General features: G+C 47.3%; 2 protein-coding genes across 9 annotated transcripts in view; one reads left to right on the forward strand and one right to left on the reverse strand.

The window, feature by feature from the left end:
* Positions 1-18,231, forward strand: part of LOC135911738 (sentrin-specific protease 7-like) — a 157,083-nt gene that overhangs the window by 41,608 nt on the left and 97,244 nt on the right. For all 8 annotated transcript variants that reach the window (XM_065444093.2, XM_065444092.2, XM_065444089.2 and 5 more), the window contains 4 exons: positions 136-306; positions 2,891-2,963; positions 10,656-10,798; positions 12,019-12,323. In XM_065444093.2, coding sequence (XP_065300165.2) covers positions 206-306; positions 2,891-2,963; positions 10,656-10,798; positions 12,019-12,323 — 622 coding nt within the window. In that variant the 5' untranslated portion in view covers positions 136-205. The remainder of the gene's footprint in view (positions 1-135; positions 307-2,890; positions 2,964-10,655; positions 10,799-12,018; positions 12,324-18,231) is intronic.
* LOC139060471 (tigger transposable element-derived protein 6-like) lies at positions 7,140-8,291 on the reverse strand. The gene has a single exon (XM_070539604.1). It carries the CDS (start codon positions 8,256-8,258, stop codon positions 7,260-7,262), a length of 999 nt encoding a protein of 332 aa, XP_070395705.1. The 5' UTR covers positions 8,259-8,291; the 3' UTR covers positions 7,140-7,259.

Here is an 18,231-nt window from a genome sequence, read left to right on the forward strand (position 1 = left end):
GTCCAAGGAGGGGGCTTGTAACATTATTGAGGTGCAAAGGCTCAATAAGCTTATTTGCTGGTCTGTGCCCGTTCTGTGCCTGTCCTTGTGTGCAGCAATCAGGTGAGCTTAAATGTCTTGGGCTGCTTGTTCCAGTGGTCGACGTCGCTGACTGGCGTCGGCAGCTGCGGCGCCCCATGGTGCCTGGTGTGCCCAGCCAGGGGCGATGGACACAAGCTGCTCCTCCCCGAGGCAGCAGCAACAGCATCACCACCTCCCCCACCATAACCATCTCCCCACTACAGCTGCAGTGGTCATCATTGACAGGTGAGCATGTCACACACAGGTGTGGCTTGCGACCATTTCAAGGGACACTACAAGAAAATATTAAGTTGGGCTAGATTGATAGATTATTCTACCATCATTTCCTGTGTGCCAATATACCACTTTGTTGCTGAGAAAATTGCCACTTAAGTTCTCACTGCTGCTTCCCAATTTGAAGTGCGTGTTAAAGCAGACGCATTTATGTAATCTCCACATGACCTCCTCCTATGCCCCTCTTTGTGAATCAGCTAGTGCAGACACCACATGAAAGGTACTGTAGTTCATAACAGGTGGAGCCACTCTGATTTTCCATTTTTCCCATTTTATCGCTTACACAAGCTAAATCTTTCATTCTAGCTCGACTTAACGTTTTTCTTTAGTGTCCCTTTAAAGATGCAAAAGGTTTGCCTGTGGTGGTTAGCATGCACTTTAGCAACACACGTAGATAGATGTTGGGCCGATGGGTTCAATTTTGAGTTGAGCAAGATATTGTTGAAGGCATGCCCATGCCACTAAAGGGTAATGGAAACAATAAAAAATATTTATATATATTGGATGTTGTTTTTGTTGCATATTACTGAAGATTTCGTTCATTGACTGTTTTGCTGTTTTACTGTTTTTAGCTGCTCTAGTTTGCTATCACAGGCTGTCAAATTTAATATCCTCACTACTTATGCCTAAATGTTTGTGAACATGTGGATTATAAGTAGTTATAGGTACTTAATGATTTGCCTAGTATTTTTTTGCTCTAGTTACGTGACAGAATTTTTTTTATGGGTGCCGCTTCATACATGGTTTATTGTTGGATACATGGATAAACTAGAGCAATGTTTGAGATAGGTTTTAAATAGGTCGCAAGCCCTAGTCAACACAACTAAGGTTTGCATTTTGAATAATTCCATTTTTATCATGTCTCGCACTGAGAGCACCATCCCAGCAGTGACAGTTGCGTGGCGGTCTCAAGCCTCGTCCGAACTAATGTCTAATGTCCAGAACAATGAATAATGGCTGTGGATCGTTAGAGAATACAGCCCCAGGAACGTGTGGCTATAGTCAAAGCAAGACATGTCATGTGAGCGGCCTGCAAGCAAGTTCTGCAGTGTGCACCCACTTGAAAAATGAAAGCAAGTGAGAAACTCTCAGTAATCAATTTTTTTGGATGCTGGACTAGATTCTGTCCGTTCCCACGGGCCTCACAAGATAAGATGCATGCTCTGCAGTATTTTCAGGTTTGCAAGTGCCTGTCTGTAAACGAATTAGTCGCGCATCTACGGAAGAGCCGTGCGGCCCAACATCTCATGGTAACGCTTTGAGTCATGAGAAACAACATCGAAGTAAGTCTCTAAACTGATTCCAAACTAGGTGAAGCGGCAGTAGTTCCAAACTGCTGCGGTGGCAGCCACCATCGAACAAAGCAAAAAAAAAACTAAATAAGTTTTGGTGGGAGCTGAGGGGGGCAACAGAGCAGTAGGAATTATTTTGAGAACGCACGAAAGGTTGCGGCAACTACGGAACAACGCTAGGCGGTGCTTTGTTCTGAAAAGGCACATCTTTTTTATAAATGTTCAGTCACCACTGTATCTGTACGATGGTGCCCATCACAGGGTTAAGTGCTGTTTTCTGTGGAAAGCAATGTTAGAACATCAGCCTCACAGAAGGGGCTCACCTAATTGTGGTCTTATTAGGAAGTATATTTGTATTAGGAGACAGGTTACAGGAAAGGTTCCTCTTCCTTTTTTCCATCAGTGTTTCCTGTAGAAGGAAATAAGCTACATATAATTTTGTATCAACCACTGTGGTGGCTTAGTGGCTGTCTAATTCTTCCAGTAAGCATGAGCTCATGAGTTCCATTCCCAGCTGTGGCTGCCGCATCTTGTTGCAGGGGAAATGCAGAAATGCCCATGTACTTAGATTTAGGTGCACGTTGGACAACCCCAGGTAGTAGAAGTCCATCTGAAGCACTCTGCTATGGCATCCTTCATAACCCACTGTTCAGTTTGGAGTCATTAAACCTCACACTTTAAGTGTTCTTGTATTGGAGAGAGCTTTGATCTTTAAAAGAGGGCATAGCAGCTTCATAGACACCTGGAACAGAATAAAATGGCCTTGGTTTCCTGGGAAGTACTTTTTACTTGAATGCTTTTATGGCAAATCAGTTCTGCTGTAACCTCCAAGGTAGAGGAAGGTTCATGAAAAGGAGAAATTGTCATTCACGTGACTGTAGCACGAAGGTACGAAAAAAAACCTGTACAGTCTCTCAGAAAGCAAAGCTTCGCTGCTGAAGAAAGATTTGACCTGGTCTGGGGTTCGAATGTGGGAACAATGCCTTTCTGGAGTGGTCGCTCTACCATCTGGGTTTCCATTGTGTTTCCTTTGGGCTTCCTTTCTTGGTCTCCTTTGTAACTTCGTGCTAGAGTTGGGTGGATGACAATCTTTCCCGTTCATGAACACATTTAGCTGCAAGAAAGATAGCATTGACAATTTTTCTGCATATGCATCCAGAAATGCATATTTCACTGCAATGCAAGAAATGCAGTTTTGTTTGTGGCAGTTGAGCAAAGGACCTTTGACTTGTCATGCGATGCAGGTCACCTGCCCGTAGTACGACAAGTCCTGTCGCTGTGTGCAAACTGACGCCTTCTCAGGAACAACAACAAAGGGTGAGTGCTGAATGCGAGCATTGTTTTTATTTTAATATACATATAATTGCGAAAATTCAAAATTGCACAAGCCAGTGCTTCTGTGGAGCACAGTGCCACAGACTACAAGGGCAAATCAGAAGTTTTTGCCCCTATTTTTTATTTTAGCCAAATTACGGCTGTAAATGCGGAGTCAACATATCCATTCCCAGTGGTGGACCTTTCTTGGACTGGCCCGGCCTTATCTGCCGGTAGCTATGCGGCTCGGCGCTGCTGTCATTTGTTGACAATGGTGGTTGTGGCGTACAAGCAACGAAGTGCAATTTGTTTTCTGTGGAGCTAGGGACTAAGGCCCATCGAAATCCGTCCGGCCCATTGTGCGTCTTTTACAGTTTTGTGTTATTATACTGGGCAATTTTTTTTTTTAGATTGGACAGAATTTTTTTAATCACCTGTGGCAGATAGCGTAATCACAATCCTGAATCGGATTACTATAAGCGGCAGACATGAATAGCGTAAAAATTGAATGCATAATTGAATAATTAAAGAAATTTCAAATTCTTTATGCTGTAGGTAATTAGTTTATGCCACATGTTGCAGTCTACTCACTGTAGCCTGTGAGATAGGCGTGAATACTGGAGGATGGCCATGGTTTCAAGATCTGTTCTGTCAAACTTGCATTGAAAATACCGTATTTACTCGATTCTAGCATGCCCTCGATTGTGACATGCACTCGTTTTCCGTGACCAAAAAGAAGGGGGGAAAAACGCCCTCGATTGTAACGCTCGCCCGTTTGCCATGACGTAAAAAAAGAAAAGTCCTTTACATTACCGCGCACCTCATTCATTACAGAAATACAACTTTCTGTCATTTGGAAAAGCAAAAATTTACTCCCAATGCACTAAAGTTGCGATAAATAAAAAAAAGTCGCAGTTTTGCCCGTAAGTCAAAGCATCGATTGCGATAGCAAATTAGTAGACAGCTGTACAAAAAGTAAAGATAGCAGTTTTATTGGCCATATAAACTTTTAAACATTTGCTTACCAAGTAAATTAACAAGCATGGTGCCGTGCGCGCACAGTCAAACATGAACATGTCTCATTCAATGACTGCAAAAACTTTTCAAAACAATGGAGTGAGAAAGTCTGGTAGCAGGAGCGAGCGAATTGACCTTTGTGTGGCCTCTCGGTTCAATGCGAACTTAGTGACTAGAACACAGCGCGGTGTGCCCAGATGTGTAGAGTCTCATTGCAGATCGCTTGCAAGATAGGGGCCGTGCTGTGAGCAGCAGCCGCCAAAGTCCGCCTCTCTTGTTTGCGCCAGTCCCGCATGCAAGTTTCGGGAACTCCGAACCTCGTGATGTGGCCCGATTTCCGCCTGTCTCCGCACACGTAATCACTGTCTTTTTAATTGCAGCATCGTGATGAACACCGCGTGTCCTTCGCAGTCGGCACTACCATGCTGAGAGAGTAAATGCAAAAAACTGGAAAATGGACAGTGGACTAACCTAAGCACACATACTGCTGCACATGGAGGAAGCTATGGCAGTTAGGCTTACGAGGCAGCCATATTGAAATGCCGATAATGGTACGGTAACGCAGATTTAGGGTCATACTTGATTCTAATGCACAAGCAATTTTTGGACCTGTCTTATCTGAAAAAAAGTGCCCGTTAGATTTGAGTAATACGGTACATTGTTGTTCCACATACTTTTTTAAAGTTACATCATTTTGTGCATTGAAGCTCTAAAGTAACTGGGATGCCAATGTATTTCTTTGCCAACTTCAGGAATTAAAATCTTGAAGCTGGGGGCATACTGAAAATTTGGTACTAGCAGATGTCCTTGTGAGCTCACCGGCTCCAATTTGCAGATTGCAATATTTGCCATAAAGTAATTAATGAGATTGTTGGTAAGTTTTAGCTATTTTCTTATGCATTTGGATTTTTCATGCACACAATGTTTGCCTCTGAGTGATTCAGGTCAAGCACAACATTTATGCTATCTGCTGCAGGCACTTTTTAAAAAATTCTGTGTGATCTAAAAGAAAACACTCAGCATACCCGTAAAACCATGCACACTAGCGCAACCAACGTAAGTTTCTTTTGAAGAGTGCAAGAAACGGTGAGGCAGCATTCTGCAAGAAGTGTAATTTTGTATTAACAGTGGAGCAACCAGAGCAACAGATGTTGGTTCCTAGGGCTCACCGTGTAGGCAGACCGTAGGCACACAGCCAGCTTGGCCACTCTGATATGGGTCCCTCCGTGATTGGTTGTCACACGTACTGGTTTGCTGTTATAGTTTTGCTTTTCCCTTTTTTAAAAAGAGGTTAAGTCCATGGAACCGACACACAGGGGTGGGACTCCTGCGCCAATTGCACCATTTTGATACGAACACAAATTCCTCCGCCAGACTGCGCCAAACACAGAAAATTGACCAAAATTGCGCCACGCTGCGCCAGAACGGCTTCGGCATGTGTGCTCCAGCAGTGGCCGTGAACGGCGAGCGGATTCGTTCTCCGAAAAAGAGTGCGGCCGTTCACATTCTGCACACCACATGGCGGCACCTCCCGCACAGTTCCTCGTAATTTTTGCACTTGTAACACTGAACTTTTCGGTGCTTCCGGCAAGTGGCCGGTGCATGTGTGACCGCTGCCGGCTGTTGTCACTGCTGTCATAACAGCCAGGGCGGCTATATTCAGAGTGTGCTAGAATAGGGTTGAGCGGGCCAAGCGGCACTTTGTTCCGTAAGGCACAAAGCAACGAAAATGTAAAAAATGTAAAACCATTCCAGTCTGTTTTTATGCCCGTGTGGTGAGGCGCGAGCCATTTTTACCTACCACGAAGGGCTAATGGCGGATTTGGAGTAAAAACGGATTGTAGTACTTTTACGTTATACCATAATGTTAAGTATTAGGAGCTTGGAATCGCCCTGGTCTATTATGTAGAAATGGCTTTCAAAAAGGCGCACTTTTGCCCAAAAGGCGAAGCATCGATTGCGATAGCAATTTGGTAGACAGCTGTACAAAGTAAGGATCATAGTTTCATCGGCCATATCAACTTGTAAACATTCACTTACTATCTAAATTAACAAGCATGGTGTCACGCGTGCACAAGCAAACGTGAACACATCTCACACGATCACCGCGCACTCGCTGTCAAAACGCAGGCGTGAAGAAGAGCGGCAGCAGCAGCAAGCAAATCGACCTTCTTGCTACCTCTCGCTTCAACGCGAATTAAGCAGCACAAACACAGCGCACGCATAGCTATCGGCACTAAGAGCATGCAATCTGGCCCCATTGCAGATCGCTTTCAAGATCGGCCCGTGCGCAGCTGCGCCAGACACAGCAGCTGCCGGAGTAGACGCCCCCCCTCCCCCTGGTGCCTTGTGCATGATGGAACATGGCATGCTTTTCCCCCACTTTCCTCCCTTGCACGCGCAAAATTAAGTCGCCATCGTCGGCTGACCCTCGCACACTTTCACTCACTCATACGGCGCATAGTGACAACATTATCACCCTTGAATTTTATACGGAACATCACAGCGACGGCGATGCCGATGGCAGAAATGCGCGTGAACTGTCAATGTAATTGCTATTGCAATAATAACACTGGCTTCCCTGTATGGTCCATTGGTGAAGCTCATTTCCAGGCACTTCACCCACACTGTGGAGACATTAAAGAAAAATGTACTTATAAAAAAATGTCTTGGGCTACTTTTAGAAATTTCAGACTAATGCACAATGCATGTTTTTGTGATTACTAGCACTACTTAAAAAATCTATGGGCACTTTTACCAAAATTTGCACGTACTAGACAGTTTCATTATCGGGGTAATCTGCTTCAAGATTCAGTAAATACATTGCTTAATTAAGACTGTTGCGATACAGTGCTCATGTTGGTTTATTCTGTTTCATTGTGGTTTCGAAGTGCACTGCCATATTCCATTATTCCTTCAAAATTCAGATTGGCCTGCTCCAAACTGCTCCAAAATGCAATTTTTCTTGCTCCAAAAATTGCTGCAAAATGACTTTGGCAGCCCCACCCTTCGATACATAAAATAAGAGAAGGGTGCCACAATTTTTATTGTGCATCGTGGTGCTTGAGGCACACCTGTTGGAACAAGCACCATTTGGTTATTGCCACCATCAGTCACCATTGTGAGAACTCTTGATGCTTCAGCATTCTGTTTCACTACAGTCGAGTCCCGCTACAACGAAATTGACGGTGCACGAAAAAAAATTCGTAGAAGCGAAAATTTCGTTGTTGTGAAATTCACAAAAATATGGCTAACCTGAACTGGTAAACCACAAACAAACTTTTATTTCCAGAAGTCAAGCAGTGTGGACTGCTTCCCTTTTTTTCCTAGGAGCATCATGACGCGATTTTCGCATTCGGAGAGTAGCTGCATCGCGACGTCGTCATCATGCACAGCCACGCTGTTTCTGATGACATCGAACGCATCCAGTACGCGAGATGTGGCCGGTGGATGCAGGTCTGGAACTTCGTCGTCATCCGACTGCCCCCCGTCGTCGCGGACACTTTTTATGATGTCCTCATCGCTCAATTCTTCACGGGCGGTCACATTGACGTCAGCGTCGATGAAATCGTCCAGCTCGACACTGGATGGCACACTTCCGGCACCTTGAAGGGCCGCCCAGGACGCAATTACGTCTGCTGGCGGTTGCACTGCTCCGTTGCAGTCAGCAGCATCCTCAGCGGAGTCGATGTCTGGGTCTCCGAGCTTGAAGCCAGCGTGCGTGAAGCAGTTCGCGATAACTGGCCGTCCAGTTGCAGCCCACGCAGCAGCCATCATCTGCAGCGCCATGTACAGGTCTAACTTGGTGTCGCGACCGGTCTCCACGTTCAATAGGAGACGCTGCATCACTCGCTGGCGGTAGGCGCACTTCATACTTCTAATGACACCTTGGTCAAGTGGCTGTATGATCGAAGTGCAGTTCGGCGGAAAGTACTTAAGCTCCACATTTGTGAGCTCCACATCCAGAATATGATGGGCGGAGCAATTGTCCAGCAATAAGCACACCCGCCGGCCCTGCCTCCTCATGTCGCAGTCAAATGACGCGACCCACTCGGAGAAAATGGCCCGCGTCATCCAGGAGCGGCTGTTGGCGACATATTTTACGGGAAGGCTCCTGTTACCTTTAAAGCAACGGGGCCTCGCACTCTTCCCAATGACTAGCGGTGGGCGCTTGTCTGATCCGTCCGCATTGGCGCACAGCAGCACGGTCACGCGCTTCTTACTGTGTTTACCACCGTGGCAACGCTGACCTTTCATTTCGAGGGTTTTTGACGGCAGCATCTCGTAAAACAGGCCTGTCTCGTCAGCGTTGTATATGTCACACTTGGCATAGTCTTTCAACAATGTCGAAACGTTTGTAGAGATCCAGGCGGATGTGCTGCCTGTGTCTGCCGATGCCGACTCGCCAGAGAGCGTCTTGCCGACAATGTCATGGCGGGCCTTGAACCTGCTGAGCCAGCCTGTGCTCGCCTTGAAATCGTCGATTCCCAGCAGGCAAGCGTAATTCAGGGCCTTCTGCTGCACGGCGTTTCCACTGATCGGTATGTTTTTTGCCCTCGTCTCGACAAACCACGCGTACATGGCCTTGTCGAGGTCCTCGTGCGCCGACAGCGTCAGCTTCTTCCGCTTGGCTGATGTGCCCGAAGCAAGAGCTAGCTCTATTGCTTCTTTTGACTTCAAGATGGTGGACAGCAAACTGGGAGAAATCTCAAACTTCTTCGCAACGTCGCCTTTCTTCTCTCCGCTTGCGACTGCGGCCAGGATCCGAGCTTTATCCTTCAGGGATAAAAACTTTCGACATGGCGGCGCCATGTCGGAAAGCACGCTAAAACAGAATGGCTTCTCTGATCAAATCGAATACCGCAACACGTGCACAACACGAACTGCCAATTGCACTAGCACACACCAACAGCGCCGAGATGCAGCATGGTCTGACGAGACGACTGAGCGTCGGCTTTGGATTGTCTGCGGCTAAAAAGTTTCAAGCCAATCCCAAAGGTAGGCCAGTCTCATCGCCGTCGCCATCGAGCAATGGCGGCCCCCATGCTCGGTCATCAACGGCAGTTTCTTGTGGTGCCAACACGCGATGATAACTTTGCAGACGCTTTTTTATGTGCAAAATGTTCGAAATTGCGTTTCCTGCGCGGCAAATTAAGTTTCGAGCCTGGAATTACTTCGTCAGATTTCGTTAAAGCGGAACGGCATAAGAAAAAGTGTTCGTTGTGGTGAGGATATTTATGCATTGACTCCTATGGGCAGCTGACGGGGAACTGAGAATTATTCGTTGAACCGGACATTTCGTTGAAGCGGCGTTCGTTGTAGCGGGGTTCGACTGTATTGATACGTGTGTTACAGTTCAGCCAGGTGTGTTGCAAGCATTCGCGTGTTTGTACCGAGCACACCACACCATAGAGGCAATGCCAGCATCATGTGTACAATGTCGCATAAAGGTTTTTCTGAGACCGACAACGTTGACCCAGCAATGCTGCCGGCCAAAGTAGCAGAACATTTTGACTGCTTCAGATGATGAGGCCGTTTGCACATAAGGGAAGTGTTGGTTGAATTTTTCTTCTGCTAGAACCTGTGGCTCGTAAAAATAATCATGCCGGTTTGTGTTATGATAGGTGCATCTTACAGCTGGTGCACCCATATAGCACTTTTTTTCTTTGAATGTCGTGAGAAGTGGACGTGTGACTTATACAAAGGCGTGACTGACAGTTTGCCAAATAGGGTACTTAAAAGTAGCGTGCAACCAATTACGCCAGAAAAACCATGTCGAGCCAGGAGAACAGACAGCGTGCGCGGCAATGTCACAGCCATTGTGCAAAACAGGAATAAAATATGTTTGTCTGCATGCCGGCTGGTGCTTTTCCCCCACATTGTTTGATCTCAGTGCAACGCAAAATTTCAAGCTTACTGCTGGCGCTATATGTGGACATTAGCCGCTAGTCGTGTACTGCGAGTTGCATCAGATACGCGACCCCTCTCACTTTCGTCAGTGTGAACATGTGTTGAAAGTGAACTCCCCTTTCGTTCTTTGCCTCTTTTGGTAACTTTTTGGTAGGTGTCTGTCACTAATTAATTGCACTGCACCAGTAAGCTGCAGGAAGAGGACAGCATAACACATTTTGTTACCACCCTTATGACATTGTCATGTGGCCATTGCCCTTATGCCGTCATCGTCATGCCGCTGTCGACACGCTTTCACTTTGTTGGTTTACCCCGCGCATTAACTTCAGGATCGACTGTGGTCGTAAAAGATCAGCTTGTGATGTTTCATCACTGAAGCGCAATAATACAGCCGTCATGCCATTCTGCTGCTTGCTGCTGTTCCACGCACATGCTTGCGTGACCCACACAAATGCTCACCTTACACAGACAGATAATTTACACCGTCACAACCCCAAATGACGTTACATAATCAGTTACCTGTGAAATGCTTTGCACAACATTGATTCTCACAGTACGGAGGATCTGTATTTCTTTTTCTTTTTTAGTATATGCAGGTGAACTTGTTTCTTTTTTTTTTCTGTTGCAGTGCTCGGTCAGATTACCTTATGTTCAATTTTGATATAGGGTGTAGATCTTTATGGTAATCACAGCATAACCATCCCTGGCAGCGTGAGGGCATTCTTTTGTTGAGGCGGCTTTCCTCAGCACGGCTGTCTTTTGTTTCAGGTCGCAGTGGTGGACACGCAAGGCCAGGGAAGCAATGCCGGCATCTACGTTGTCTGCAGCCGCTGCGGCCAAATCAGTCACGACGTCAACAAGTGTGACTTCTGCTGCCGCCAGATCTTGGCCGCCGACAGGTCCAAGCAGAGGTCAGCACTCTCCTCCACCACACTCTAGCAACACATAGCACAAGTCGCACCTGTAGAAGGTCAGCGTATTGGAAATTAATCAGATTTAGTGTCAATAACATAACAATAACATCAATAACAACAATACTTATTTCTTTTCATTCTTTCCGCGAGCTGTGCGAGAGTGGAACTGCTTAAACCCTGCTATTACTGCCCAGCCCACACTAGAAACATTTACCAATCATCTAGAAGAAGCAATTGCAATCACAACTTCGTCTTTTAGCTATTTTATTGTTTTCTCTTCTGCAAGAGCAACTGTGGGAAGACCAGTGTGTTACTCAATAAATGAAAGCGTCCATGCTTTTCTATGCTAACTCCTTGTTTGCTCAGTGTTTACTCACATTGTACTTTTTTGATGACCATATGCCCACTCCTGTAATAATCCCAATCGGAATTGACAGTATTGTGATATTAAAAAAAAAATTAAAGCAAACATTAATTGGCTGCCTTTAGTAGAAATCAGCAGCAATGAAACGCGAGGCCATGTTAAAGGCCTGGTATTATAGACCCTGTGTAGACCAGTCGCCATACAAAATTTTATGTTTATATTACGATGAATATTTTACAAAAAATGTAACTCTGAATGTGGAGAACCAGTGCAGCACATGGCTCAACTTCCAAGTTCAGGCACTGGCTGGAAAATGTTAAACCACTGTGTGAAATTCTACATCATGCTGGCTAACCACCAGATTCCCACACTCTATGCTAAGGTGCTATTTAAAGGCTGTTCACAAGAAAATTAAGCAGTTACCAGCCCTGTAGCTTAGCCAAAGTGAAATTTCATTGCAGTTGGCCTTTGACCCTGTCGGGCTGCTGCGGCTCCCGCGTAATCTTGAGTTCACGGAACTTGCAAAGTTCAGTCTTGGGCGCCTTTGGAATACTACAATGTTACCGTTGCTTATTGATAAAGAATTAGCTAGGTTTGAGCAGATGCTTTCAAGATCCATTGATGTCAAAGCGAACTAGTGTGGCAATGCCAAGGCCCATCCAGCCTTTTGCTTTGATGTCTTTACTTGCTGATTGAGCCTTTCTCACGGTAAGAGTGGCTTTCTTGGTTGTGTTGTTGAAAGTTAATTTACTAATGCAGGTCAACCTATTTTTCTATTTAGCGTCATCCCTTCAAGTGTGCTTTCCGAACCGATCTGGGCGGCATGTTCATAACATTGCGCTACACTCTGCAGGGTGTACGGTCCGAAACGACGCCTCAACTTGGACGGAGGAGCGGCGGCAGGCGGCGGCCTCGGTGCTGGTAGCCAGCAGCTGCAGCCGACTGAAGCGAAAATTAGCAAGCGCACTTTCTATGGGAACGACATGGCAGTGAGGCCGTTACTGCCGGCTGTCAGCAACAACAACGTGCTCACTGTGAGACAGGCTGCCGTGACGACGAACGGCCAGACACGGCCTATCCTGTCTGTGGCAGCCGCCATGCAGCCAGCCAAGCCCGTGCGGAGCATGCCCGCCTCCCGTAGGGGGAAGAGGGAGCCCGGTAAGTACCTTGAGCCTCGAAAAGAAGTTGTTGTTGGCCTACACTCGGGGCGTCTACCATCAGGGAAAACCTGTGATTTTTCAGGGAAAAAACGGGGACTTTTATCACATTTGCTTTGAATGAGGAAAATTGGTTCGCTCAGTGGTAATGGCAAAGCTAGTAGCAAAGTTTGTACACCTCCTTGAAACCCTTGAATTTGGAAAAAGTGATTCAAGGCCCTTAAAGCTCCTTGAAAACTAATGCACTCTTTGGGAGAATGTCGGGGGTTGAGTTCCGAACAATTAAAGTGACAAATTCTGAATCTGTGCAATACCGTGGACAATGTCTATCGGGGAGCAATTGTATATACAGTTAAACCTCAATATAACGTACTTCACTATAGTGGAATTCTCTATGTAACGAAGTACAGTCGACAACTAATTTTTCAGACACCTAATTTTTCAGGCATGCTTGATTTTTTGCAGTTTTTCCTGGCCCCAGGACATACCTCATAAAGTCAATGTCTTACATGGCTCAAAATTTCGGACACTCTAGGGAGGGCTGTTCGATTTTTCGGAGTTTCCAAGCGTCAGCTGGGCCAATTGCCGCCCATTTTGAGCTGTGTCGACGCCATCTTGTTTGTTTACATTTTCCTCCTGTAGCCTCGAAACCGGTGCCGGTCGTGCATGGCGGTCCCTCAGCAACTTGGACGCTGGATTGAGGCTATGTGCTTAGCAGCTCCTGCTTCCGCAACAGCGTCACTGCCGTAACGCAATACTTTTTTCTTCCCTTCTTCCTTCGACTGCCTGTTTGTGTTTGCCATGCGTTGATGAGCTTAGCGAGTAGGCCTACTCGCGGTCATGCAGCGGAGACGCGAAAACCACGTTCTGTCGCTACTGTGGCTTGCATTTGATTGAATCGGCTTCAGTGCTTCAAGACACTGTTTCCGGAACCTTTATTTTTGCGTGCAACATGGCAGCGAGGAGGCACTCAACGAAGTCGGTGTGACAACTTCCCGACGACTGCGCTGTGTGTGCTGCTTAGCCAAGCGTACCAATACACAATGGAGAAGAAATCTATGTTGTCGTCGGCCTCGAGAGTTCCGATGAACCGAGGCAAGTATGCGACAATGTCGATAGGGAAGAAAGTGGCAATCATCAAGCTCGTCGAAAGGGGCCGATCACAGGCAGACGTCTCAAAAGAGTTTAAAATTTCCAAACAGACTCTTTCGTACTACATGAAAAACAAGCAAAAGATTTTGGAAGCGGCGGAAAAGTACTGGGCGTCGTCAGAAAAATGTAAGCCAAGGCACCTGTCCAAAGCTTGAGGAGGCTCTCCTTGTATGGCTGAAATCAGCAGTGGCTAGCAAGGTTCCCATCCCCGGTGCCCTCCTCAAACAGAAAGCCGAGACGATGGTGCTTCAGATGAACATTGAAGGATTTAAGGTCAGCGACGGCTGGTTAAGAAACTTCAAAAAGGGTGCTGATCTCTGTTTTAAGAAACTGTGCGGCGAAAGTGCAGCTGTTGACCTAAGTGTCATTGCGGACTACCGCTGTGAAAAGCTGCAGTCGCTCTTACGGGAGTACTCGCCTGACGACATTTTCACTTGCGACGACACCGGACTTTTTTTTAAGCTTATGCCAGAGAAGACTCATGCCTTTGCTGGTGACCCTTGCCATGGTGAAAAACACAGTAAGGAACGAGTTACTGTTTTGGTCGGCAGCAATATGTCGGGGAGAGAAAATCTGCCGATGCTCGTGATCGGCAAGTCGAAAGCTCCAAGGTGCTTTAAAGGCGTAAAGCCCCTGCCGGTCTTGTACGAGGCGAACAAGAAGGCATGGATAACACAGCAGTTTTCTGAAAGCTATGTGAGAAAACTAGATTGTAAATTTGATCTAGAAGGCCTCAAAGTTCTGTGGTTGGTCGACAACTGCGCTGCACACGGGCACATAAACAACTTGAAGTCTGTGCGAGTCGAGTTCTTGCCACCGAACACGACAAGTTTCGTACAGCCGATGGACCAAGGCGTGATACGCAACCTGAAGGTGAACTATAGGTCACGCTTGCTTTCGCGTGTGGTGTTGTGCCTCGACAGTGGAAAAGCCTGCTCTGTCGATTTGTTTGGAGCACCTGGCATGCTCGCTGATGCGTGGCAGTCGGTGGTACCCACAACGCTGCGCAACTGCTTCCGCCACGCGGGATTTGTCTTGAATGGCGACTCGGCTGTCTTGGACGAGGATAGTGTCGTCAAGCAGCTGTCTGGCAGTGAGCATCTCAATTGAAGACCTTCGCACTGCAGGCGTCGAAATTCCCTCGACCGTCTCGTTTTCGGAGTTTACGCACGTGTACAGCGAGTTGGAACTGTGCGCTGGGCTCACGGATGAAGAAATCATTTGCCAAGTGCTTGCAGAGTCCGAGAGCGACGACAAAGACGACTCGCCTGCATCAGCACAGCTGACGCAAGCTGAGCTGATACAAGCGGTCGCAACTCTTTCGTCGGCTTACGGCGACACGGTGACTGTCGCCGAAATTCAGGCGTACCTGCTTGCACGCAAGTGAAGCATGGTTCAGAACACCATTAATCACTTTTTCCAGCCTCTAAATCAATAGTAAGCAATAAATTGAGTTTTTTGGGGGCACATTTGTTATTTTGCTCTGCCTGATTTTTCAGACATTTTCGCAGTCCCTTGAGGGTCCGAAAAAATCGTTCGTCGACTGTTTTTAAGTCTTCATAACCTCTTGTCCATAGAACACCACGTATTTAGAACCTCAATATAACGAAGCGTGTTTGTATGCCGTTTCAATATAACGAAATTTCACTGCCGCTGCAAACAAATGCCAAGACAATAAATGGAAACTTCTGCGGATGCAGGTGGTTCAATTCATGAATTACAAGTGGCTGTTTGCAAACACACCTCTCAAATCGCTCACGTGCCAAGAGCGACCCCAGAAGTGGAGCCACATCATGTTCCGTATAAAGTCCAAGTGCGATAAGATCCTGTCACGCCCCACGCAAGGTGTGTTGTAGGTGTGAGTAAAAGTGTGTGAGGGTGAGAGAAGAAAGATGATGGCTTCATGAGTGCCGCCTTCCCGCATGAGCAAAGGGAAAGAGTGGGAACAGAGCGAGCTCTTGGTAACATGATCAAGCGCACGCGAGGGGGCGGGTGAAGGGGGGGGGGGGGGGGTAAGTTGGCACACTTCTCGGCCGTGGCTGCGCAAGGCTGGAAGTGCGGTTGAGCACATACGCAGCGACGCACCCTATTTTAAATATAATCTGCCGTGGATGCAAAAAGTGGGAATGCCGAGATGGCATGCCACCATATAAGTTGCTGTCTTCACACCCGTTTAGTATTGAAGGATGCACCATCTTGAGTTTCGGTGACCTGTTGGAGCGAGAGGCAGACCAAGCATCGCTACCCACTGCCGGCGCTTTTCCTGATAGTGTCGTGCCAATGCAGGCAACGCTATCAACCACGTGGGTGGAGCACACGTGAAAGTGTGGCTGGCTTCGCTTGATTCTGTGGGGATTGAGGTGCCTTCCCGCGCCTCATCCCCCAGCTTGCTCGCGCGTTGTGCTTAGCTTGATCTCCGGTAACCAGCGTCGTAACGGCAACATGGCGGACGTGGCTTGTGCGCCAGAGCTAATTTCTCGTGCAAACCGTTCTTCTCTCTCCCCACCTAGAATCGCCGTGCGAGCAAGTGTCACTGGGATGTAGTCAATGCCTCCCGATTGATGGCCACCGTGCGCCCTTTCCACCCGAGCTCTCTTCCACCGAGCGCTTCATCGCCGCAGCATATACTCACAGGCCCGCAACGAGTTCGCTGCATGGGACCTTTGCTCCCGCAACTCCAAAGTTCTTGCACTTGGTGAACCGCTCACCGGTTAGCCCTAGCGCAGCGGGCGCACTTACTCGATCGGTTTTGCGGCGAGCCTTTGCCCGTAAGCGCTGTGACTGTCGCACTGTATCTTGGGTGAATAACCCTGCATTTGTTGACGATCAGACTCGAGCCTTCTTTTGCCATGTCGGAGATTCGACGAACCCTGCCGTAGCACCTTTGTGCATTGTGAAGTGGAGGAGCGTCGTGCCCTTTTCTGACCGTCGCTCGTAGGGTGAGCCTTGTGCAAACCTATCTCCACAATTCGTACCACCAAGATATTGTTGACATACGTGGCATGAAACCATATCATTCGTCACCGACTCCCAAATTTATCAAAATAAATTGTTTTCTCATTCAAATTTTAATTGCTCTATAATTCATAAAATTCTGCGACCCCTTTCCGTGTAAGAAAAATTGATCAGGGACTGTACTTATTTGCATAAAAGGTCTAATTTCAGTAGAACGAAATTTCGATGTGCGAAGCAGATTGCTGATTTTACTGACCTCATTGTATTTAGGTTTAACTGTGTTTTCTTTTGAGAATTTTGCCTAGCAGTTGCAGTCTGGCTTGTTATGGCCCCTAGCAACTGACTTTTCTAAATCACCATTGCCACTGTAGCGCTCCAGAAAGCCAGATCAGGCGACCAAGCTATACAGTAAAACCTCGTTAAACCGTACCCGCTTAAACAGTAGTTTCGGTTTAAAAGTAGTAAAGTCAATTCCCCGACTCAGCGGCCATTGAACATAAAGTATTTTGTATCCGCATAAACCGTACCAGCTTATTGCTTACGCATCGGTTAAAACGTAGCATTTCCACTTTTCGTCGCGCAAACACGGCGGTGCGTCGTCTCCATCGAGCGGCCCGGCAGAACAACAAGCCTCGGAGATCGGTACAACGGCCTCCAAGCGCCCTGTGCGTTTGCACGTGAAGCCGCATCAACATCAACATCATTCCGACGCCGCATGGACGCCGTGCCAGAGAGCGTTGCGGCGTCGTGCAAGCGTGGACTCGCGTCATGCCGAAGCTAGGATAAAAAAGACGCCGGGTGCTCAGCATAGAAGAAAAATTAGACATCGTCCGTGCTACCGAACGTGACATGAAGAAGTCGGCGCTGGCCCGCGACATGGATCTGCTGTTGACTACAGTGTGTGGCATTTGGAATGCGAAGTTGCTCGGCAGCGCTGCTGCGACCGCGAAGAGATGTCGGCTACGAGGTTCGACTTTTCGCCATCGTTGCCGCTGTTGTTGCCGAAGTGTAAACTAGCGACAGTGATGAGGACGACGCGGAAAGCGACGGCACGGGCTATTCAGGCCCGACAGTGGCAGAAGCTGCGCGATAACGTAACTATTCCAAACGAAAAGTTTTCCGAACTCCGGCACCCGGCAATGAAAAAGGCGCCCCGGGACTTATGCAGCACTACTGCGCGCGTGCACGGAGAATACGTAACGCCAACGAGGAATCTGCCGTGCGAGTGTTTGCCGAGAGGAGGGGGGCTGGCTGAGAAGCTGGCACGCAGCTTCAGCAAGTTTGAGGCCGCTGTCGTCGTGCTAGGCCGCCGCGACATCAAACGAAAATAACACTTACGTCCCGCGAAGTGAATAAATACCGCACGTTTTTTTCCCCTTTCATCGTACTCTCTCTGAGTTCCGTTTTCGACAGGTAAGTGGGCGATCTCATGCTATTTCGCTTAAACAGTACTACCGTTTAGTACGTACTTTTTCCGAGCTCCGGCCGACTACGGTTTAACGAGGTTTCACTGTACCACTATTCTTTCTGTTTTGCTAGTTGGTTAAAATTGCAGCCATTGTAGCCGTTTTCATGCCTGGGATGTACAAATGCTTAGAGGAAAAAGTTTCAGCAATTTTTCTTTAACGGGACGAGTATCTTTTGGTGAAGCTAGACACTACAAACTCTCATTGAGTGAAGTGTCTGATTTGCCAAAAGGCTATCAACACTACTTCAGCATGATAGTTGACTTTGAGCCTCTTGAATAGCTTGTAGTGTGTGTGTGCAGTTCACTGACTGCTTAGCTGTAAAGAATTGCACAT

Source organism: Dermacentor albipictus, chromosome 5 (assembly GCF_038994185.2).
Source record: "Dermacentor albipictus isolate Rhodes 1998 colony chromosome 5, USDA_Dalb.pri_finalv2, whole genome shotgun sequence".
In the NCBI taxonomy this organism is placed as follows: domain Eukaryota; kingdom Metazoa; phylum Arthropoda; class Arachnida; order Ixodida; family Ixodidae; genus Dermacentor; species Dermacentor albipictus.

What these genes read in the sequence shown, in the direction of transcription:
- LOC139060471 (XM_070539604.1), bottom strand. Translation starts at nt 8,258, where the DNA reads ATGCTGCCGTCAAAAACCCTCGAAATGAAAGGTCAGCGTTGCCACGGT.